At 40.6% G+C, this 25168-nt stretch overlaps 2 protein-coding genes across 7 annotated transcripts in view; one reads left to right on the top strand and one right to left on the bottom strand.

Annotated features, from left to right (window-relative positions):
* Positions 1-638: 638 nt before the first annotated feature.
* On the bottom strand, positions 639-3176 carry LOC130545340 (alpha-enolase-like). The gene is made up of 6 exons (XM_057319776.1): positions 3028-3176; positions 2099-2187; positions 1852-1947; positions 1194-1252; positions 1027-1096; positions 639-784 (listed from the first exon to the last, which is right to left on the bottom strand). The coding sequence occupies exons 2-6, from the start codon at positions 2181-2183 to the stop codon at positions 639-641; spliced, it is 456 nt and encodes a 151-aa protein (XP_057175759.1). The 5' UTR covers positions 2184-2187; positions 3028-3176.
* Positions 3177-5462: 2286 nt separating this feature from the next.
* atp2b3b (ATPase plasma membrane Ca2+ transporting 3b) overlaps positions 5463-25168 on the top strand; it is a 43507-nt gene continuing 23801 nt past the window's right edge. For 2 of the 6 annotated variants that reach the window (XM_057362995.1, XM_057362998.1), the window contains exons 1-11: positions 5463-5777; positions 16030-16227; positions 16640-16897; positions 17182-17307; positions 19050-19175; positions 20721-20774; positions 21123-21164; positions 22738-22902; positions 23116-23330; positions 23925-24167; positions 24665-24906. In XM_057362995.1, the coding sequence (XP_057218978.1) occupies positions 5549-5777; positions 16030-16227; positions 16640-16897; positions 17182-17307; positions 19050-19175; positions 20721-20774; positions 21123-21164; positions 22738-22902; positions 23116-23330; positions 23925-24167; positions 24665-24906 (1898 nt within the window). In that variant the 5' untranslated portion in view covers positions 5463-5548. The remainder of the gene's footprint in view (positions 5778-16029; positions 16228-16639; positions 16898-17181; positions 17308-19049; positions 19176-20720; positions 20775-21122; positions 21165-22737; positions 22903-23115; positions 23331-23924; positions 24168-24664; positions 24907-25168) is intronic. The other 4 variants (XM_057362996.1, XM_057362999.1, XM_057362997.1 and 1 more) reach the window with 2 other exon arrangements.

Raw genomic sequence — 25168 nt, forward strand, 5'->3', positions numbered from 1 at the left:
CATGGCCCTGTTTAATAGTTCTGTTTTATTTTTAGAACGCAGATTAGTTTGTGTTTCACAGATGTGCTTTGCGACCTTTGCTTGATAATGTAACAAAAGCTAGTTTCCCATTGCGCTGCCTGATGCGCTGGTGGCATTCCATCTGACGTAAACCAACATTAAATCAATCCGAATCGGTACAATCACAGACTGTTTAGAACATCACTGTACTAACCGTGTCAGTTATATCACTTTAATTTCATTTCAAAATTTCATAATTGTATCACATTTTTTATCATATCGTCGCTGTCGGGCGGAATCCTCGTATCTCCAAAACCATTATTTTTCAGGAAGTTAAAAAAACGGCATATTTTTTGAGTTATTAAACATTGTATCATTAAAGTTGGTATTATACCTTATATTGCTATCATATACTGTTGTGTACCAACATTAACACAACATTTCCCCCAAACCATGTTTAATCGGAGATACGAGGTTTATAACTTGGGAGCAGGGAGATACGAGATTACGCTGTCATTGATAAGAATGGTACGGACACNAAACAGAAAAAACTATAACTATAAAATTTTACCACATAAAGACAAAGAAACTAAACATGTAACTGTACTTTTTTAGCACGTTTTCAAATATCAATGTGCTCAATTCCTCACCGGGACAGGCAGGATGACCTCTGGGTTTCCAGCAAGGTCAGCGATGTGGCGATAGAGAGGAACACCTTTTTCTGCCGCTCCAGCCTTGCACACAGCCAGGGACACACCCAGGATGGCATTTGCTCCAAATTTAGCTGATGTTTAAAAGCAAAAACATTATTTCACAATAATAAGATAGACACTACATAACTATTTCAAGTATGCTTGGTATAAGTATGATATCTTTATCATATAATTTGTGGTGTATCTGCATTTTTCATTACAATATCTCAAACACATGTTTGCCTGAGCAAAACATTAAGAGGAAATATTTTAATGTGATGTCCATACCATTTCCTATTGTTAAATGTGTAAACAGAGAAATATTATGAATTACACTTGTTTTCAGTTCCATCCAATTCCAGCATGAACTGGTCAATATTCTCTTGCTCAACTACAGTGATTCCCTATGCGGCAGAGCAAAGAAAGCGAAAAACAGACAATCATTACCAACCATTAAAATTTTCAGTAAGTATTTCTAACTGCAGATTTTAAAATACTCACCTGGCTGATCAGCGCAGGTGCAATAGTTTGATTCACATGCTCAACAGCCTTTGATACACCTGGATTGCATAGAAAAAGACATCAGATATGAACAACATATGATTACATCTATGTACTATGAATTAAATAACTACTACATTTTTATGATTAAACCTTTATATTGAGTCATGCCTGTATTAAAAAATCTACAATTTCTTGCGTGGTTCAACTGTTTTAGTAGGCATTTAAGCATTCAAGCCAAAAACATTCAATTTGCATTACATAATTCCATGCATTCCTACATAGTGCATTAAATAATATTACTATACCACATCAAATATCATTGCATCATTCACTGTTGTGATTTGCATGCTCGACAAGCATTGCACAAATGTACACATTAAATAATTTGGCACTGGCTTGCACATGCTATGCTATAAATTAAGATCCACCAAATCAAAATATAAAATTGAAAACACATTAGTTCCAGTAAATTTTCACTTGTCCACGGAGTACCTGTTCACACAAGGCTGAATCTGTATTTAATCAATAGGCTACATGTAATAAGTCCACCTTTCCAGTCTAATAGAAAAAGAGATTCGAGGAGAGAAAATGCCATTGGTCTGTAAATAAATCTTGCTTCACAAACATCAAGAGTATATTTAAGATGTAAAGTTACCTTTGCCCAGGTAACGGGACTTATCATCGTCTCTTAGCTCTAAAGCTTCATGGATTCCAGTAGATGCCCCACTTGGGACAGCAGCTCGAAACAGACCTGATGAAAAAACAGCAGAATTAGGTGGGAATATTTGTGCAGTGCCACCTGATTTAGCTTAAATTCAGTACACCAAACCATCCTCACATGTGTCTCTTTTATTCTAGTTTAAAAAGAAACTTGGGTTGAAATGAAAAGTCAGGGGAATCACCTTTTTCTGTGTAGAGGTCCACCTCCACAGTGGGATTACCCCTAGAATCAAAAATCTCACGGGCATGTATTTTCAGGATAGACATGCTTCTGAAAAATAAAGAAGGGTTAGATAAGAAAAGATATAGTGTTGGCATCATTATCTGTGAAACATATATAAACAGGAAGACACATAAAAACTCATCACCTCCTGTGTACAGTAATACAAGTGACCCACAGTGAGCAGGTTGGTTTAACTCTTGTTTTATGTGTCTGGATGAAAGTTGATTATTAGCCCAAACTATCATCAATGGGAAACATCTGCATTTTTAAATACACCATGAAAAATAATTCGACGTTTTAACCTAATATAAGAGTTATAGCTTTCAAACGTGCACAGGCACATTGTGTATTGAAGGATGTGCATGAGAAGCTCCGGTCTAATGTAATTGGATTAGCAGCTGTCGTTCACTGTTCATCGTGCAAAAACCTACTCGACTAGTCTAAACGTTTTTCGCATAAATACAAAAGACTCAAACAATATTATTTGTCTAGTATTATGGGTACTAACGGCCTGTTTCACAAGCACACATTTCCTGGCTGTGTCTTCAAGGAAACGTATGTCGTTATCGTATAGTTTGTTCTACAAATATTTAATCTCATTACAGCTCGTATGAAAATGTGTGGGCGTAATGGAAAGCACGACAGACCAGCTCGTCCTCAATGTCACGTGCCTATTTAAGGTAATTGCCACTTTATGAGAGTCATGCTCAAAACTAACATGTGGGAATAGCGTTTTAATGTTTAACATGATATATTACAAACTTGCAATAACAGATTTAAAAGGGATACTGCGACTTCCCAAGACTACATAAAACAACATTTCCTATATTAAAATATGTGCAATGTTAACTAAAATTGGGTTATAGTTAAAAACACACTGTTTCTTACCTCGGAGCCGGTGTAACTAAAGGACAAATTGAAAGAATCTACGTGAATTAAACTGCTTGATGGTTCAAGCTCAAATTCGTTAAGTCAGTATGCTCACTGCACAGTGCACATTTGGGCCCATAGAAATATACTAACCTAGTAGAATCTAGAATGGCACACCATTTGAACGCAAGATAAAGTAGGCGGGGCTTTGCGACCCGGATGTTGTCCCTCATTGGTCAGATACAAAATACGGAACATTTTCCTGTTTTAACTGGTAAATTAAAAATGTGAATTTAAATTGTCGAACTTGTCATGAACTAGTCTGTTCTCCAGTAATGTACAATTCAATAGAAAACCTATTTGTTTTAAGAATACTGTTATAGTATTTTATGCCAAATTTTATTGGTAAAATGCCTGTAAAAGTCGAGCAGCATTTTATTTTCACAAACCGAGCCATTGTTGTAGGCTACACACACACACACACACACACACACACACACACACACACACAGACAGACAAATGATCAACATAAATATTTCAAATTATTATTGTATGTGTATCTATGTTGGGGGGGGTTGATGCAACAACACAAGGCACAATAGAGTGTTTGTGTGTTGGAGAATCATGGTAACTCATTCCCTTGGGCCAGTAATCCCTCAGGTCACTGACCCCACCCCTCCTCCCTCCCTCTTTTCATCTCTCTCTCTCTCTCTCTCTCTCTCTCTCTCTCTCTCTCTCTCTCTACCTCTCTACCTCTACCGTCCCTCCCACACAGATGCACTTCCTCTCTCTAAACACTCTTATTCTTCCGAGAATCGGTCGCCAGTCCGTGCAAATTAGTTTAGATTTGTCTCACATGGAGTTTCGGTTCCCTTGTGCACATTTTGTTTCGTAGAACTGCTTGATGTTGTTTTGGTTGCTTCTCTCAGGTACGTGGTTTCTCAGGGGGCCTTCCTGACAGCCAGATGATCCTCATGTTCTTCCATCCTTTCGCCTCACAAATCAGACCTCAGGGATCTCATTAACAATCCACACAGATTGTGGATATAGTGAAGCAACGACCTGTTGCCGGGGAAACACTGTGGTCCTTGTGTCCCAGCATGTACTCCTCTAAGACTTCTTCGATCTTTTGTCTAATGCTTTGTCCATATTCTAAATTGTGAATTATTAGTAGTGAAATGATCTTTTAAAGCTTACAAGAAATCTGCATTTCTACAACTACACAAGCAATTTACATAACTTTTTATAGATGCATTGTATTATAAACAAAAAGAGTTAATAGTTTTGTAGATTTGTGTGAACCAATTTCAATTTGTTATGATGACTTTTGCCTCCCTGCCCTTTTCGAAATAGTCCATGCAACTTTTGCTACTGATCCTTGGCACGTCATCGAGTTCTGAACCGACCTTAAACACTTCATTGTCCCATTAAAATATTAAATATTTTTACACTTTAAATGCATCACTATAGACTAAAAGAAGAATGCAGTTGTGTATTTATAAAAAAATTGGGCTTGTTTTTAAAATCTACTGATAAAATGGCTTTTTCGATCTACAAAAATGTTTTCTTTACAGATTTATTATTTTAATTTTGAATGAAGGTTGACTAATTAAAAAAAATAGACTTTACCCCTATTTTGAGTTTCTCCTAATCTCTGCAACTCCAAACATGTTTTTTGTTCATTTGATTTTTCATAGACTGTTTATTTAGTTATAAAACAAGAACACACTTTACAATTTAAACTTAGGTCAGTCTGAATTTCACAGTCAAATTGACTGAATCTATAAAAATGAACATATGATTCAGACCTATGTTTTCTCAATAGAAGAATATAAACCTTGCATAATTATTCTCAAACAATCACAGTTATCTCTTTTAATTTCTGATTATACATGTGTGAAATAGTTTAGTTTTATAATCATTTTCATAGCCTTTTATGTATTAGGTTTTATGTAATCAGGTAAGTAGTATATAAAAAAGATAAGCAATATATAAAAGTGTTAAAAGAACAAAATATGTGTTAGTTGCTCTTTTAGTTTAATTTCTGCTGTTAACGTGTAAAATTTATTTATTGCCTCAACAAAGATTATTATCAGTGTAAACACTGGACCATTTATTTATGTTTGTCAAATTTCTGATTCCCAATAATCTTTTTATAACACTATTTATGATTTCATGATGAACGTACGAAAAAATGTGAACTCAAATAAAGAGTAAAGGAGGCTTATTTTTGTCTCCAGCCCTAAAGACTGACCCAGAACAAGAGACACCGAGTATTAGGCGTGGTCTTTTTGAAGGTTAAAAGCTTTCCTCATATGTGTACTCAGAAACCCAGAGGCCCTGCCACACTGAACTAACCAATCACAGAGCAGAAGACACACCTGCTCATAGAAGAAGAGAAAGGATTGGTTGCAGCGTAAAAATGACACCTGGGCAGGGCTCACATCGTTGAGTTCTGAAGATCTGGACGAGGGAAGCTGTATAGACGCGGATAAATTTATATAAAGTATTGTGGACCGAATGCCCTAAAGACCCAAGATGTCCACTACAGCAACCATGGGTGAGATGGCAAACAGCGCAGTGGAGTTTTACCCCAAACGACGCGCAGGCAGTGCAGAGGCCAACCATGCTGGTGACTTCGGGGTGACGTTGGATGAGCTCCGGACCCTCATGGAGCTGAGAGGACCAGAAGCCTTGCAGAAAATTCAGGAGAGCTTTGGAGATGTAGAAGGCCTATGCCATAGACTCAAGTCTTCCACCAGTGATGGTGAGAAAAATGTTCTGCCATCTCTTTCTGTAATTTGCCTTTTATATTATTTTCACCCCAATATGAAAATTCTGTCATCATTTCTTCGTCCACTTGTCATTTCAAACCTGTATGACTTTCTTCTGCACAACACAAAAGAAGATATTTTGAAGAATGTTGGTAACCAAACAACGCCGGTACCCATTGATTTCTATTGTATGGACACAAAACCAATGCAGGTGGATGGGGACCGCAGTGGTTCATTTTGTCACAAGGTGCGTGGAGAAGAACCCAAATGCAGGCAGGCAATGGCAATGAAGGGGTTAACGTAATATATATTTATTAAACAAGAGACAAAACAGAAACAAAACACCCACGAGGGGGTAAAAAACAAGACAGGAAAAATAAACTAGACTGGACTAAACTAACATAACACTTGACTAAACATAACTTGACAAACTAGACTAAACACTTACAAAGACTGGACTGGGATCTTTACACAGGAACACTGACTGACACGATACACATCCACGACGAAGTACAACTCACGAGCACAAGACAAAGAAACACGAGGGTATTTAAAGGCAAGACAAACGAGGGATAATTACATGGGGCAGGTGTGGGACATTAAACACTCAGGGAAGGATAACGAGGAAACGAGATGGCGGGAACAGAGACGAGACACTGGAAAAACACATGAGAGGCATAAACATCTCATGGTCTTCCCACATAAAACCCAAGAACTCTGTCCCGATCCCACCACACGACTAGAATTTCATAAACAAGACGGTGGGACCGTGACAGAGCCCCCTTAATGAGCACCTCCAGGTGTCACCAAGGGGTAGACACAAGACAAGACAGACTGAGACAAAGACAAGACCAGACAAACATGGAGAACAGAAAAGGGCAGACAAGACAAAATAACAAAGGGACTGGGTGGGACAAAAAGAACAACAAACATGGGAGGGGGGGGGGCCAAACCAGAGCCCATAGGGGGCAGTCCATGGGGGTGGGGAGAAGTCCCAGTCCCCGGCTGCGCTCGAGGGCGCGTGAGTCCTGGGGGACTTAGGAAGTCCTGGGGGGAACAGTCTTTGCCCTGGGAGTCTCCCAGGGACCGGCTGGACATGGCTTGACGCCGGCTGGAAGGCCGGCTGGACAGGCTTGACGCCGGCTGGAAGGCCGGCTGGACAGGCTTGACGCCGGCTGGAAGGCCGGCTGGACAGGCTTGACGCCGGCTGGAAGGCCGGCTGGACATGGCTTGACGCCGGCTGGAAGGCCGGCTGGACATGGCTTGACGCCGGCTGGAAGGCCGGCTGGACATGGCTTGACGCCGGCTGGAAGGCCGGCTGGACAGGCTTGACGCCGGCTGGAAGGCCGGCTGGACATGGCTTGACGCCGGCTGGAAGGCCGGCTGGCAGGCTTGACGCCGGCTGGAAGGCCGGCTGGACATGGCTTGACGCCGGCTGGAAGGCCGGCTGGACACCGGACTGGACGCCGGCTGGATCACCGGACTGGACGCCGGCTGGACACCGGACTGGACGCCGGCTGGATCACCGGACTGGACGCCGGCTGGACCCCGGACTGGACGCCGGCTGGACCCCGGACTGGACGCCGGCTGGACCCCGGACTGGACGCCGGCTGGACCCCGGACTGGACGCCGGCTGGACCTCACCGGACTGGACGCCGGCTGGATCACCGGACTGGACGCCGGCTGGATCACCGGACTGGACGCCGGCTGGACCACCGACTGGACGCCGGCTGGATCCCGGACTGGACGCCGGCTGGATCACCGGACTGGACGCCGGCTGGCTCACCGGACTGGACGCCGGCTGGACCACCGGACTGGACGCTCGACTGGATCACCGGACTGGACGCCGGCTGGATCACCGGACTGGACGCCGGCTGGATCACCGGACTGGACGCCGGCTGGATCACCGGACTGGACGCCGGCTGGATCACCGGACTGGGCGCCGGCTGGATCACCGGACTGGGCGCCGGCTGGCACCGGACTGGACACATGACTGGACACAAGACTGGACACAAGACTAGACACAAGACTGGACACCGGACTGGACACGGACTGGACACCGGACTGGACACGGACTGGACCGGCTGCACCGGACTGGACGCCGGCTGCACCGGCTGGAGCCGCTGACTGGACGCGGCTGCACCGGACTGGACGCCGGCTGCACCGGCTGGCAGGTGGAGCCGCGCTGCCCGCCGCTGCCTCTTTTTCTTCAGCCGAGCCACCCGCCTGGAGGTCGGCTGAAGGAAGGATGTAGGAGGCATGGCTGGTTCCGGCTGGGACTCCTCGGAGGTGGACTCCCAGGATGCTCGCCTCCCCCGCTTGCCAACGAGGCTGGTGGATGGTGGAGAGGCTGCCGAGAGTGGGAAGGATGGAGTGGAGGTGCCCACAACCCCGATCTGCAGGGAACCATGCTCAGGAATCGTGACCAGCGGAGATGGGTAGCTGGTAATTGCTGAGGCCGTGGACTCCGATCGTTCCGCGGCGGTCAGCCACACGGCGTCGAAGTCCAACGGTCTCAACGCCCTCATCTCCGCCCGCGAAAGTGGGTCCCTGAGACCGGAGTTCAATAGCACCGCGAGCTCCTCCTCCCCGAAGACGCCATTCTCGGCGACGTCCAGGAATCTGTCCACGTACTCATCCACGCTCTCGTTCCCCTGGCGAAGTCCGCAGAGGAGGCGAGCTACGTGGGACCGCTCGGTGCTCATGCTGCCTGCTGGGTTCAGTGATGGCTCGTGAGTTCTGTCAGGATTTTGGCGGCAAGAACCCAAATGCAGGCAGGCAATGGCAATGAAGGGGTTAACGTAATATATATTTATTAACAAGAGACAAAACAGAAACAAAACACCCACGAGGGGGTAAAAAACAAGACAGGAAAAATAAACTAGACTGGACTAAACTAACATTACACTTGACTAAACATAACTTGACAAACTTGACTCAACACTTACAAAGACTGGACTGGGATCTTTACACAGGAACACTGACTGACACGATACACATCCACGACGAAGTACAACTCACGAGCACAAGACAAAGAAACACGAGGGTATTTATAGGGAAGACAAACGAGGGATAATTACATGGGGCAGGTGTGGGACATTAAACACTCAGGGAAGGATAACGAGGAAACGAGATGGCGGGAACAGAGACGAGACACTGGAAAAACACATGAGGCATAAACATCTCATGGTCTTCCCACATAAAACCCAAGAACTCTGTCCCGATCCCACCACACGACTAGAATCTCATAAACAAGACGGTGGGACCGTGACACATTTACCAACATTCTTCAAAATATCTTCATTTGTGTTTTACAGAAAAAAGAAAGTCATACAGGTTTTAAGTGACAAGATGGTTTGTAAATTATGACAGGATTTTCATTTTTAGGTTACTTATCCCTTTAAGTTCTAATGGATCAATTTCTCAGGTAACCCCCAAACATCATCCTTTCATCCTTTTTAGTCTCTCTCTCTCTCTCTCTCTCTCTCTCTCTCTCTCTCTCACTCTCTATTTCACTCTCTCCTCCTCACACTACTTGTCCACCACCTCTTTCTGTCTCACTCGGCCAACTTCCCACTCTGGGTGCACGCGTCGTGTTGGGTTGCTAGGCGACGGCGCTGTCGGTGCTGAGGTGGGTGTAGAGAGAGGGGTTACTGGGTAAACAGTGTTGGAGAGACTCACTCACTGGAATCAGGGACTTTAAATGTCCCCGTGGTCTGCAGCCACCACAAATCTTGGCATATCTACCCATTCTCTTCTGGGACGTAATTGAATGCGTTGCTGTAATGACACAATGATGACTCTAGATTTAAATTCAGATAGCAGCGGAGATGCTCAGTCGCGAGAAACAGATAAAGTCCATAATGCTCAAATTGAATTGTGTTGATTTTGAGTACTTTTGGAAGTGTAGTGTAATGTAGTCAAGGAAAGTACTCAAATGCAGACGTGAATGGTGCTTTGATGCTGTTGTACCAAAATCAACAGGCTGGGCTGTACAAACCTTTGTTCACAATTAACCTTCAAATTGTGTAATTATCAATTATCATTTTTTATTATTAAAGGTCCAGTCTATGAATTTTAGCAGCATCTAGCGGTGAGGTTGCGAGTTGCTCCCAATGGCTCACTCCACCACTCATCCCTCCCTTTCGAAGCACTACAGCGGCTGACAGAGGACTAAGATGTTGTCACGTTTTCGCTTCTTTGCTGAAGGAGATAACGTATTGTAAGGTCTTTATACACCTCTGAAGACATAGTTATGTATATTATATTGCATTTCTGTCAATAGATCCTCCAAAAAATTACACATTGGACCTTTAACTAGTTATTAATAAATTGCAGGTGTAGATTTGGTTTTTTTTTCAGTTATGACAGTAGTAAATGACAGGTTATGCTGATGCTTGCTACAACTTGCGGAGAGTGCAAGTTGCTTGTGTTGAGTTATGAATTATGTTTCTAACATATTTCAGAATGCAGTGGCTCGTTATATCAAGCCTGCCAAGCTGGGAGCGTTTAAACACTTGTGGAGAGTTTGTTTCAGATCTAAAATGAAACTAGAAAGTGGCATATAAGTGGACATGGATGGATGCAAGCTTTCAACAGCTACACAAAATATTATCTTCATTTTAGAATGCATGGCCCTGTTTAATAGTTCTGTTTTATTTTTAGAACGCAGATTAGTTTGTGTTTCACAGATGTGCTTTGCGACCTTTGCTTGATAATGTAACAAAAGCTAGTTTCCCATTGCGCTGCCTGATGCGCTGGTGGCATTCCATCTGACGTAAACCAACATTAAATCAATCCGAATCGGTACAATCACAGACTGTTTAGAACATCACTGTACTAACCGTGTCAGTTATATCACTTTAATTTCATTTCAAAATTTCATAATTGTATCACATTTTTTATCATATCGTCGCTGTCGGGCGGAATCCTCGTATCTCCAAAACCATTATTTTTCAGGAAGTTAAAAAAACGGCATATTTTTTGAGTTATTAAACATTGTATCATTAAAGTTGGTATTATACCTTATATTGCTATCATATACTGTTGTGTACCAACATTAACACAACATTTCCCCCAAACCATGTTTAATCGGAGATACGAGGTTTATAACTTGGGAGCAGGGAGATACGATTGCGCTGTCATTGATAAGAATGGTACGGACACAGACGTCGCTGCTGCCAGCAGTGTTCATCAAAGTCTGCGGTCGCATTGAGTCTTTTGACAAGAGACGAGGCTTTAAGAGCTAATGAAAGCTAACGATTGTGGTTACATACATCTTCCTAAACTCTATTTTAAACGTTAGAGCTATGAGTGATGAAATACCAAAATAAAAGTTAAACAGGCTGTCTAATATAGGCGGAAATTAATCTGCACGCAAATAAAGTCGGCGGTCGCGTTGAACCTCTTGACAAGAGAAAAGGCTTCAATAGTTAACCAAAGCTAACGACTGTGGTTACATACATCTTCCTAAACTCTATTTTAAAGGTTTAAGAACTATAAGTGATGTAATACAAAAAACGATGAGCTGACTAGGATGTCTAACAGGCGGAAATTAGCCGAATCTGCTCGCAAACTTACCTTCGTGGCTCATGGGTTTCCTTCTGCACCGAAGCATTACAGCTATCGATTTTTAACAAAACAGACCTACTCAAATGTATCTAACCTAACTATTTTCACTCGTTATTGTCTAAAAAAACTTTCAATAAGGAGACGTAATGCCGAGAAGCTCCCGCGGAGTGAAGAAGAGGTGGAGTTACGAGACTTCACAGACAGTTGAAGTGTCCAATGGAGTTAAGAGATTTGCTCTCAAGCTATTTTTAACACTTTAGATTGGTTAATAATTTGTAAAAATAACAGACCCACATTGGGACTGACCAATAGCATCGATTTGTGAAAAAATATGAAATTGACCAAATTTGGACATAGGAGGTTTCCGCCTGACAGCGACGATATACAGTAAGTCTGTGGAAAGCTAATACCACCTGAATGTTGCTTACTGTATGAGGTTAAAGGGATGGTTCACCAAAAAATGAAAATTCTGTCATCATGCAATAGAAGTCAATGGGTACTACCATTGTTCGGTTAGCAACATTCTTCAAAATATTTTCTTTTGTGTTCTGAAGAAGAAAGAAAGTCATACAGGGTTAAAAAGACATGAGGGTGAATAAATGATGACAGAATCGCGGACTATCCATTTAAATGTTTCAATCAAATATCATCTGTAAAGCTCTTACAAGAGTTACAGCTAAAACAACTGATTAAAATAGCAATTTGAAACCTTTAACCCTCCACCAGTGTCACGATTTGGAAAACATGAATGCTTTCTTATTGCCTTTATGTATGGAGATAATAGCTAACATCAATCAGAGCCGCTGACAGGTGATAAAACCTGATGCTCCTGATGCTAATACTCCTGCAATAAGTTTTCCTCCAAGTGCAAGTAGAAGCCGAACTAATTTTGTTACATGGTCATGACAAAGCAGACACAAGGGAGAGGAGACCAGAGGGGTTGGAGAGGAGAAGTGACAGTGAATAAGGCTGACACTGTGAAGATGAGGCCATGAAAATGGAGGTCTATTAGTGCATCGTCTTCTTCAGCAAGCGGACCACACATTTCTCTCAGCCCCGCTGCTACAAACACTATTTTCAGAGCAGGGCGTGGATGTATCAATCTATCAGGCTGAACATACACAGATACCTGCTGCAGGACATCTCAAAGCAGTGGGGGTGGAGAGATTGAGAATGAGAGAGAGAGGCTAGGAAAGAATGGGGAGAGAGAGGGAATTGTAGTGCAGCTTGCCGCATTGTCAAGGACACACCAAGGGGAGATGAAGACTGAGGGGGGGGGGGTGTTTGAAAAGCAAGAGAGTCTTTTAAGAGAGAAGATGCGTATTGCTAGTCAGCAGTTTTATTTTAACCCTTTCCTCAGGTTGCATGACCTTTTTACTTGTAGTGCCTGTCATGGGTTATGTTCATACAAGAAATGGAATTTTACCGTAGATTTTTTAAAAACAAAGTTTTTACAAATTTACAGTATGTTGAATTAAAATAAGGGATATTGCATGACTGCAGTCTTATTGCATGTTTGATTCAGTGACTGCTGTCCAGTTACATTAGCATTTTTTATCCAACAGCCTTAAAGGGATAGTTTACCAAAAATATAAAAATCTGTCACTATTTATCCACCCTCATGCCGTTCAAGAGTCATGTGACTCTTCTGTGGAGCCCAAAAGAAGATATTTTGAGAAATGTCTCAGGGGTTCGTGTTCATACAATGGAAGTCAATGGGGGACAATGTTGTTTGGTTACCAACATTCTTCAAAATATCTTCTTTTGTGTTCTGCAGAAGAAAGAAAGTCATACAGGTTTGAAATGACTTGAGGGTGAATACGCGATGAAAGAATGTTCTTTTTGAGGTAATCCATCCCTTTAGCCTTAATCATATTTATCAAGAAAGTGAATAAACAAAACGTATTTCCCTTACTGTTTATTATTCACACTGGACGTTAAAAACAAAGCGCTGTGCATCATGGGATAAAGTCCTGCTTGCAGCATCCTTTGCTGTACAATTTCACCCACTTTTCTGTCATCTATTTCCTCTCTGTCTCTCTCTCTCCCTTGTTCACTTTCATTCACATATCCACTTCTCATCTAGAGTGTTGTATTATCGTGCACTCAGTAATGGTAATAGTACGGTTTATTTCTGCGTGCGGGGGGTATGGAGTGAGTGTGTTCTGTGTAAGACCCTCAGGTGCCGGTCTGATGCTCTGACTCATACAAGTCATACATGGCAGTCTATATATTCCTCCATGTCCACTTAAAGTATTTTCCGTTTGGTTTTTCATGTCCTTATTCGTCCCTGATGCACACCAACACGCTCGCGGGCTGACGTCAATAGTGCCATATTCAGCTGTGCTGTAGCGCTGGATCTCACTCGGAGTGACTCTTCTGACTTCAACACTGACTAAAAACATCATGAATTTTCTCTCGGACTCTGAAAGAACTAGCTGTCTGCAAAAGCAGACCAATGAAAAATCTATTATGAGGCTCGCGCGGACAGCTCTGAATCAATGACATCATCTGTAGCTGGGCGAAAAGGTGCCTGAAGACAGGAAGTTGAAGAACGGCACCATTTGTGCTTGATGTCTTCATTGCCATGGAAACTGCACAAATCTATGAAAGAGTGGAAGAGAGAGTTAGAGAAAGACTCAACATTGAAAGACGTAGATGACTGTGGTGGTAGGGCGCTCATTAAAGCCAGTGTGTGTCATCGTGCTTTATATCTTCATATTGGTTTCTTTTTGCCCTCCCTGGCTTGCCCCGGTCTCTTATTTCATGTAGGAGGTCTTTGAAACAAGCAGAAACATGCAATTAATTATTTACGTTCTGTAAATCAGATTTATGCCTCCTATTGCTTTGGACCAGTCTGCTTTAACTGAACGAAGCATTCAAGAAATATCATACAAGCAAAGGTGCTGTTGTGCTTTATATTTAATTGACAGTATTGACATTTGTTTAATATAACCACCAAGTTTAATTCAGTAACTTCATACATAAATCAAGCCAGTTAATTTGATCTTGATCAGTGAAAACAGTTTTGTGTGTCACCAAGCAACAAACGAGTAAAGTGGGGTGACAAGCAAACAATTGCAACAAAATCTTCTAGTATGCAGTGAAATGTTTCAGTGCCGTTATGCTAAATCTACGCATTAGATTCTAGCTGACTGTTGTGTAATTATAGTTCATTATTGCCAGTTATATTGGTCAAAAAGCACGTCCTTCAGATGAGATGTTAAACCGAGGTCCTGACTCTCTGTGGTCATTAAAAATCCCAGTATGTCCTTCGAATAAGAGTAGGGGTGTAACCCCGGCATCCTGGCCAAATTCGCCCATTCGCCTCTATACATCACAGCCTCCTAATCATCCCCATATGTACAAACTGGCTTCATTGTCTCCTCTCCACCAATAAGCTGGTGTGTGGTGGGCGTTCTGGCGCAATATGGCTGCCGTCGCATCATCCAGGTGGATGCTGCACATTGGTGGTGGTTGAGGAGATTCCCCCTTCCATGTAAAGTGCTTTGAGTGTCCAGAAAGCGCTATATAAATGTAACGAATTATTATTAATTATTTATTATTATTATATTGTGTAAAATGTGTTGTGTTAGTTGTCTTGTTGTGATCCTTACTGTTGTCTTGAATATGTTTAGAATTGCAAGATTAATAAAATGTATTAGATTTATTTGAATATTGGGTGTTAATAAGAGAAAGGAGTGACTATTAAAGGTTTCATTTAGTTCCATAGAGTTTTTAAAGCTTAACATTGTGTGTTTTAGTGCGACTACTGTTTCACAGTAGGAATCTATGAACTTGACACATTTTCTTAATTTAGATGCCCTTTTACGTGACAAAAAGTATTGGTTTGGTCAAATAATGTCTTTTGCCAAAATACATTAGAGATGCATTTTAAAATCCGGATTACGTCATAAGCATTAGCAATGTTTCACCTTGAATAGTTTTCAAAATACACCAAGGCCTGTTTCAGTTGTGAACATGTGTTTAAGCAGGTACTTTAGAAAGTTTTGAGTGCAAAGAGGTCCCCGCAAAAATCTGCCATCTTCAGTTTCTTCAAAGGCAGTGTGCAGTGAATAATCTCAATTTTATGTTTGTTAAATCCCTCCATGCTATATTATGTTGAAATAAATATTTAAATACATTTGGTAAACTAAAATCTTTGCTTTTCTATTCAAATGTATTATTAAAAATGTTTTAAAGATTTAGTATTTGTGTTGCATTTAGAAACTGAAGTTCAGTGTTGGGAAGAATTTAAGGAGGCTTGGCACGTAAATAATATAAAAGTTACTTTAAGGCCTAGGAGAATAGCTATCAACAGATTTTTCACGTAAAATGTATAAAAACTGTAATTTTACAGAATTTTAATACGGTAAAAACTGTCCAATTACAGAAAAAGACTACAGATTTACAAGAAAAAACATGAAAAAAGTAATTGCGTGAAAAAAATATTTTACAGAATTTTTGTAGCGTAGAAAATTTCATTTTTTTACAGGATTTTTTACAGTGTAGTTTGCCTTTTTGCAAAATAATTTTGTCTAATAAATACTGTAAAAGTTTAGCATTTACATGACTTTTGGGCCCCACTGTACTTTGCCTGTTACATTTTTTTCCCCCATCCTTAAAGAATGTGTAGTTACAGTATGGCGTCTAACCTTTTCATGTCCATTTCAGGTTTGTCAGATAACCCAGCAGATCTGGAAAAGCGCAGACAGACATTTGGACAAAACTTCATACCACCGAAAAAGGCCAAGACCTTCCTTCAACTGGTATGGGAGGCATTACAAGACGTTACTCTCATCATTCTGGAGATTGCAGCCATCATCTCTCTCGGTCTGTCCTTCTATCAGCCACCCGGACACGAGGGAGAGGGTAAGACGGGAGAGAGCTGTAGCAAAGAGGAAGAAATGAACCTAAACAACGTTACAGTGAGAAAATCGAGGAAGGGATTTAAAGGGATGGTGTGGGTAGAGGGAGGAGGGAATAATGGTTGAAGAGTGGGAGGGCGGAGAGAAAGAAATGAATCAAGGGAGTGTGGGAGTGAAAGGTGAGAAAATGGAGTGAGAAAAGAGGACGTCAGGCAGGAATGCAGGATTAGAGAAAAAATGGGGAGGAGTCTATTAGCGGTGAATTAAACGGAACAATTCTTTGAGTAGCTTTAAATATATTTAAAGTGCTTAAAATTTTTGATTGTCATGATGTATAAAAACAATGTCCAGCCAGCCTTTATCCAATCAATAAAGTCTTCCAGAGCGCCGTGTAATAATGACCTTTAACCCTACAGCCTGTGGAAATGTGTCGGGAGGAATCGAAGAAGAGGGGGAGGCGGAGGCCGGGTGGATCGAAGGTGCGGCCATCCTGCTGTCTGTCATATGTGTAGTGTTGGTGACCGCTTTCAACGACTGGAGTAAAGAGAAACAGTTTCGGGGGCTACAGAGCCGCATCGAGCTGGAACAGCGGTTCGCCGTAGTGCGCAATGGCAACGTCATCCAGATCCCCGTGGCTGAGATGGTGGTTGGGGACATGGCCCAAGTCAAATATGGTCAGTTCCTGTCGAGTTCCAATTTGATGTCAGAGAATCAAATGAATGCTGAGATTAGGCTCAACTCATCTAAAATGAGCAAATTGTGGATTAACACAGGGATATTTTTGGATTATTGGTCACATTTGCAGAAATCAGGATCCAGACTCATTTGTTGATCATGTACGCTGTGTATTATTATTGCATTATTGGTAGAATAGAGTGAATGCTTTTTGGGATATTAATGATGCCCTAGATGAGATCATTCTGTTTGTGAGCTTGTCCTAATTTGTATTTGTTCTCAGGGGACCTTCTACCTGCCGATGGGGTCCTGATTCAGGCAAATGACCTGAAGATAGACGAAAGCTCCTTGACCGGTGAATCAGACCATGTTCGAAAGTCAGCCGACAAGGACCCCATGCTTCTCTCTGGTAAGTGTGCATGGGAACTTTAGTGCACATACTTTAAAACAAAATTTGCAGCAACTCTCACAAAAACAATTGTAATTTTGTTCCTCATTTTGTAGATGGGAAATAAAAAAATATGAAATGAAATAAAAAAGGAATGAAAGGTTAAATAAAAAAGTTTCAAATGCATACAGATGGGTAGTTGACAAAAATACCATACATGTGTCCTATGGTGTGACAGCAAACATATAGAAAAATATATTTACAGCATAAACTATCATAAGACAGATTTGTCTTTATCTTTTTTTTTCTTAATTTTTGCTATCACACCATAGGAAAAATTTACAGTTTATTTGTCAACTACCCACATAAATAAATAATATCTTAGAGGTTTCAGCAGATTTCTGAATCTCTTTTTGTTTATCTCATATTGAAAAAATCTATTTGGTGGAGCTAGTGGTGTAAAAGTTATTCAACTTTATAGTATCATTTTATAAAATCTCCCTTCTAGATTCAAGATCTTTATTGTCATCTGTACTTTGGTACAATTCAATTTTATTTTGCCCATTCATTTTTAGAAAGACAGGGTATAAGGTAATGAAGACATATAAATAAACAATATACGGTATGAATAAGAAAAAGCAGTAATTATTTAAAACAGTAACAAATATAATTAACATATAAAAAATTGGAAAGAGTTTCCTTTTTTGACAGAAATCAAGCCAAGTCGAATTCCTTTCCCCCTGTCAATTACTTTGTACGTTCATCAGGTGTCCTGACAGTTTGAGGGGTGGGGTTTTAAAGTGTGATTGCTTAATGAAAGTTGGCGAATTGTTTGAAACCACACCTTCAAGATCTTATAAATTGTCATCTTAGCAAAAAAAACCCACAGTGTTAAAGATTATTCACTGAATACAATCACTGTGGATAGGCTGATGGCCATTGCTCATCATTCTAGACAATGTTTTCAAAACGGTCAACCATGTGTCTGAAGATTTTGTATTCTTTGCACTTCAGCCGTCAGTCAAATGCACAAATCTCGTGTGTCAGAATAACTGAGATGCTGCAGTGGCATCCAGATGTTGTTAATTAGATCTGTGGATGTCTGTTTCCTGCTGTGAGCACTGGTGCATGCCCTCACCCTTCCTCTCTGCTATTCTTAGACACTTGGAATGATGACTCCACTCTCTTTATGAGACTGTCCTGCTCTACTGATGATATTATTGAATAATATCCCAATAATGCTGTTGTGAAGATGATGCATGGGGGCTACTGTTGTGTGTCTTTGTAAGTCATATGCTAATGGTGAACTGTAGCAGACCGGTTTGTCTGTGTTTGTGAATATTTATTGTTTGCCATAACTCATGTGCTCACGCTGTCTGTGTCTTTTGAATTTTTAATATTTTCTGATTTGGGGTTTAGAACGGGTGTGTTTCAGTCAGCATTTTTATAAGTGTGTATTGCCTGGCTCCCCTGAACAGTTAAATGCAAAAAAAACATTTGATCTATGATTTAAAGATCATTAAAAAAGATCAATCAAATAATAGTAATGAGCATTTTTATGCATTTTTAAAGCATAAATCTTGAATAAATTTTATTTGTCATGCGTTCATTACTCTTAATCTTATGTGATTGTTTTAAGGGCGTTCAAATATTTTTATTAAAACCAAGATAAAAATAAAAAACAAGTAATGTTATTTTATTTTGCAATGTCTAAATTGTATCGACTCGTTTTTTTCCCATCTGTATCTCTCTGTCTTTCTCAGGTACCCATGTGATGGAGGGCTCAGGGAGGATGCTGGTAACCGCGGTTGGAGTGAACTCTCAGAGTGGCATCATATTCACTCTTCTGGGAGCTGGAGAAGGGGAGGAGGAAAAGAAAGAGAAGAAAGGTGAGTGTGCGAGAATGAAGAACATCAGCAAGCAACCAACACACACATACACATACACATACACACACACGCACGCACACACACACACACACGCACACACACACACGCACGCACGCACGCACGCACGCACACACACACACACACACACACACACATACCACCATGGCAGAATCTAGTGTAGGATGAGTCTTGAGAATACACGCACGCTAACACTTTGGTAAAAAAGAGAGGGGGTGGGAGAACCTTACATAAGAGAAAGATGGGTTTGATATGAATGGAAGAGCTGCAGGAATATTTATGAATGGTCAGACAAACGTACAGTAAGATACAAGCTTCATTCCTAGAAACTTTATGGACCGTGTCATGGGTGATTAAACCTGCAGGGAGAGGTCTGGAGAGAGAGGAATGGAGAAGGATTAGGATTTATATTGGAGGAGGCTGATTAATTATTCAGAGAAAGGGAACGAAAGAGAGAAACAGAGAGAGAGAGAGTAAAGGTTGGATGTGGGTGGATGAAGGATGAAGTGTCGCCATGTTTTGTTACTGTCCGCTGAATCGCTTTGTATATGTCATCATCAGCCACTGAACAGACTTGAACTGCCTCACAGTGAGGATTTGATCGTTTCGTGTCAATCAGATGTGGTTTGTTATATTTTGCGCAACATGTATTTGTAAAATACCCATACATTAATATGTACTTTTATTAAATGCATCTGAGTAGTTGACAAATAAAAGGGCCATGAGTAGTTTTTCAGTATTTTGATCAAGACTTAAGGTGTAAATGAGTATGAATGTAAAATGTGTATATTTTAAGTGCTATCAACTTTGCACTTCATTTAACTAACATATAATCTCACAAATTAATCTTTAAAACGATTAATAATCTTTAATATTAAATAAATATTTTATATCAATGTTTTATCTATGTTTACATGTAGACTTAGAAATACAAGTCTCTTTTGAATACTTCTTATTCTGACTTGATTCAGACACTGCATTTTTTGTATAATAATAATACTAATGTATAAGTGTCTCTCTAGCACTCTGCACTCTTTTTCTGTAATATATATTAGACATTTTTTTTAAAGTTTGTTAAATGTTAAAAAGCTGTCACACTGCTTGAAATTGTCAACTACTTACATGCAAGTTTTCAACACAATCTCACAGCAACTTTTCACAAGGTGGCTAGTTTCATAGGAATTTGCATGATCTAATTCAAACGTTTTAGTATAATATGATTTCGTGTCAGTGACTTTAGGTTTAGAAGTGGGGTTAGGAGAAGGGCTTCAGTGTGGCTTTTTCTAATAATTGTGCGATTTCATACCACACACGTTGTACTGTACAAATTCATACGAATTAGCCACCTCGTAAAATAGATACGGATTCCTGTGAGATCAGGTTGAACTTTTTTATTTCCCCTATATAGTTAATACCATATAATTGCCATTGTTTCGGTTTCTCTTTTTCCCTACCTCAACTTCCACCTGATCCTAAAAATTCCCCTCTTTCGACCCATATTATCCCCTTGTTTCACTATCCAATCAGACGACAGTAGTTATTCACCCACTACTCTGGCCAAACACAGCAGCATCACCAATGGTATGTAATCTACAGCACTTTCTATCCACTGTAGTTCCACAAAACCCGTCGTACTCTACAGTAGAAATGACTTCAGACTGCTAAGACTGTAAAAAGACAGATTGGCCCAGTTTGCTTTTTATGGTGAATTGTGTTGTGTGCATTTGTGTGTCATATGTTTGCGTTTGTGAGTCTATTTTCATAGATGTGTGTGCGCTCTCATTTCCCCCTTCAAGAACATTGTGTGCCCTGTCTCTCATTCTGTCTCTGCCTGTTGCTTTTTATTCCCTTGTTCTCCTTCTCTTTCTTGCGTTCTCTCTTTCTCTGTCTCTCCTGCTCTCTCTCTCTTGCTCTCTCGCTCTCTCACAGGCAAGCAGCCAGAGGCAGCTGTGGAGACCAATCAGAATAAAGGTACCACGCGGATGGCAGAGTAGATGAATGAAGAGAATGAAGGGTTAATTTTTTTCCTGTTGTGGGGAATTTCTATAGACAGCTTAGCTACGCTGTTGCTATAGGAGGATAGCAATGAAAAATATAAGCATTAATGTTATGTAGTATATGCACACACAGACAGCAACACGCTCACACATTCTAGTGTATCCACACTCGTTTGGTTGCTCAGCAGCGCACAGTACACAATAAATGAGGATTTAGCTGAGCTTCTTGTATAGTTCATTGTAACTGCAGTTCATTGGTGAGGAGAAGTGGTCAAACACATTTTGCTGAATAGTGCAAACGCTGTGGAACTTGAGAAGGATGACACTGTTGTGTTCTGACTCTAAACAGCGTTGTTGTTTGTGGTGTGTCTTCAGTGAATGTGCAATTGAGTGTGTCCACATTTGTCTTGATTTACTGTGTTGTGTGTCCATTTGTGTATGTGTGTGTGTGCCACTATAGAATCTCCCCAGAAGAAACTTTTAGCTTTTAGAGATTTAATAGAACTCTCAGATGTATTTCATTTGAGTATCAACTTATAGATGTTTTTCCTGAAATTCCTTTGGAAAATAAAAACTAGTTTAGTATAGTATAGGGCTAATAGGGCTTGGAAAGTGTTGATAATTCAGTTCAATTCAAGTTTATTTTATAGAGCGATTTTTACAATATTACATTGTTTTAAAGCAGCTTTGCATAAAAATAAATGGCAGAAAAGAGGAAAATTATTTCATTAATATATACAGTATAATACAATACAATATACATTGTGTCTCCTGCAAAACTGCTTTGTAACAGCATAAACAAGCTATACAAATAAACATGAATTAAATTGAAACTTTAATTAAATACAATACACATCATTGCAAAAAAAAATTGGTTTGCACAAATAGTCAGGGAATGTGATAAATGATGTGAATCCTCTGACATTCAAGGAATAAAAAAACCCGTCATCATTTATTCCCCCTCGTGTCATTCAAAATCTGTATGTGACTGTTTTGTTCTGTGAAACACAAAAGAAGATATTTTGAGAAATGTTGTTTTGTGTCCATAATGGAAGTCAATGGGAGCTAGTGTTGTTTGGTTGTTTGCAACGTTCTTCAAAATATCTTCTTTTGTGTTCTGCAGAAGAAAGAAATTCATACAGGTTTGACATGACATGAGAGTGAGTAAATAATAAAAGAATTGTCACTTTTGGGTGAACTATCCCTTTCAGTTGCAGATACTTTAGGACATTTCTAGAGAAGGTGCATGCTCGATTATTAAGGTGTTTTTAGGAGAAACATCTGAGAAAGTAGAGGATCCACGTTCTCTTCATTTAATCTCATTGCTGTCTAAGAAACAAATGAGATATTGAAGAGATCTCTTTTGCAATTCCTATGCATCCAGTCTAATATATAATATCTGAAATATCAGTGTGTGACTTGAAGGTATTTAGAGCTTTGAATGATTATTGTTAATGGTGGAGAGGCCTTTCACGATGCCTCTGAGTTGTGACACGACAGATTTGTCGTCCATATGTAGTGACGCTAACTCATGTCCCGCCCACCAGCCAAAAAGCAGGATGGAGCCGTTGCCATGGAAATGCAGCCTCTGAAGAGTGCGGAGGGTGGAGAAGTAGAAGAGAAAGAGAAGAAGAAAGCCAACGTGCCCAAGAAGGAGAAGTCTGTACTACAGGGCAAACTCACAAAACTGGCTGTACAGATTGGCAAAGCAGGTGCGAGATACTTGATGTGGCCGTTTATGAGATGATGTCATATGAAGAGATAAATCAGCTCACTCTGTCACAGTTATACACCACTGCGATGATGCTATTCTTATTTCTTCCTGTTTCCTCATGTGTAACAATTTATTCTGCAAGCTACTTTCACATAAAAGATAAACAGAAAATGAGATGTGAAAGATTTAAATGAGTATGTTTTGTGTTTAGGTCTTGTCATGTCAGCCATCACAGTCATCATCTTGGTCTTGTACTTTGTGATTGAGACATTTGTGGTGGAGGGGCGGACCTGGATGACCGAGTGCACGCCCATTTACGTGCAGTACTTTGTCAAATTTTTTATCATCGGCGTGACTGTGCTGGTGGTAGCTGTGCCTGAGGGTCTTCCTCTCGCTGTTACCATCTCACTGGCCTACTCAGTTAAGGTGAGACAGGTGCACTGTGTGTGTAAACAGCAAATTAAATGTAACAAAATATGTAAGCAAATGCATGCTTTTGATAGTTTTTACATAATTTTTAGTGTGAAATTGAATTTAAAATTAATAAATGCTAAAAACTGTATTGCAAATTTTTAGCTCATGATAGCTAATGCATATTCTTATGTTGAAATGTATGTTGGTTATGAAATTTCCAGGGTTTAAAAATCATTTAAATTGATTTTACAAACTATCATAGCATATATAAAGTTAAATACAAGTTATCATATATTGCATTTTTCTTGAAAATCGTGCAGCCCTAGTCGACACTTTTAAGCCTGGTTCGTACAGTATCGCCCCAATAAACGCCAGTCATTCTTACATTGACTGTTGGATTTAAAATGTAAATAATTGGTATTTTCTTGCTTCCCTCAACAAACACCAACAGGGTTTACACACTGATCCAACAAAATCCAACAAGCATTGGAAGATGGTGTTTATTGGGCCAATGCAAACCAGACTTGATATCTAGCAGCTACATACTGTAGACAATGTACAATACACTGTTTTTCACCATTTAAACATGTTTTACTACTAATTCAGAAAATGATGAAGGACAACAACCTGGTGCGCCACTTGGATGCCTGCGAGACAATGGGCAATGCCACGGCCATCTGCTCCGACAAGACCGGCACCCTCACCACCAACCGTATGACCGTAGTGCAGGCCTATGTCAACGACCAGCACTTCCGTGAGATCCCTGACCCCAGCCAGATCAACCCCACCATCCTTGAGCTGGTTGTCAACGCCATATCTATCAATTGCGCCTACACCTCCAAGATCCTGGTGAGAGACTGGATACCACATACAGTATTAAAGGTCCATTGTGTAATTTTTTGGAGGATCTATTGACAGAAATGCAATATAATATACAGTACATTACTATGTCTTCAGAGGTGTATGAAGACCTTACATAATGAAGCTTTATGTTTTTATTACCTTAGAATGAGCTATTTCTATCTACATACACGACGGGTCCTCTTGCATAGAATTGGCCATGTTGTTTCTAGAGTAGCCCTAAATTGACAAACTGCTGTACAGAGCGCATCTTAAATATGTTATCTCCTTCGGCAAAGAAGCGAAAACGTGACGACATCTTAGTCCTGTGTCAGCCACCATAGTGCTTTGAAAGGGAGGGGGAGGGGTGGAGTGAGCCGTTGGCTGCAATTCACAACCTCACCTCTAGATGCCGCTAAATTTCATACACACATGTATAAACAATTCATTGGTGCAGTTTGTCTGCCTTCTCTGTGTCCCTCACGCCCTTCCATCTTCCCTTTCAGCCACCAGATGTTGAAGGTGGTCTGCCCAAGCAGGTTGGTAATAAGACAGAGTGTGGTCTCCTGGGCTTCTTGCTGGACCTGAAGAGAGATTACGTCCCTGTGAGAGAGCAGATCCCAGAGGAGAAGCTCTATAAAGTGTATACGTTCAACTCTGTTCGCAAGTCCATGAGCACCGTGGTGCAGATGCCGGATGGACGCTTTCGCCTCTACAGCAAAGGAGCATCTGAGATCCTTCTGAAAAAGTGAGTAAACTGCGACAGAAACTTGGAATCTGTTAGAGGTGCAGACAGACATGTTTCTGCCGTTTTGTTGCTCCTGGGATGCCAATTCTGTCAACCAATTATTTTCCTCTGATAAGAATGTTGTTCCAGAAACAATAAATGTTGTTGATCCAGGAACCATATATCATCATGGTGTTCTAGTATCTTCATTTGGTAGTAAAAAAGTCTTGCAGTACCATACTGGTTTAACTGGATTCTGCTGGTCTGTTGCTTTCCATTGCAT

This window comes from Triplophysa rosa, linkage group LG21 (genome assembly GCF_024868665.1).
Source record: "Triplophysa rosa linkage group LG21, Trosa_1v2, whole genome shotgun sequence".
Lineage (NCBI taxonomy): Eukaryota > Metazoa > Chordata > Actinopteri > Cypriniformes > Nemacheilidae > Triplophysa > Triplophysa rosa.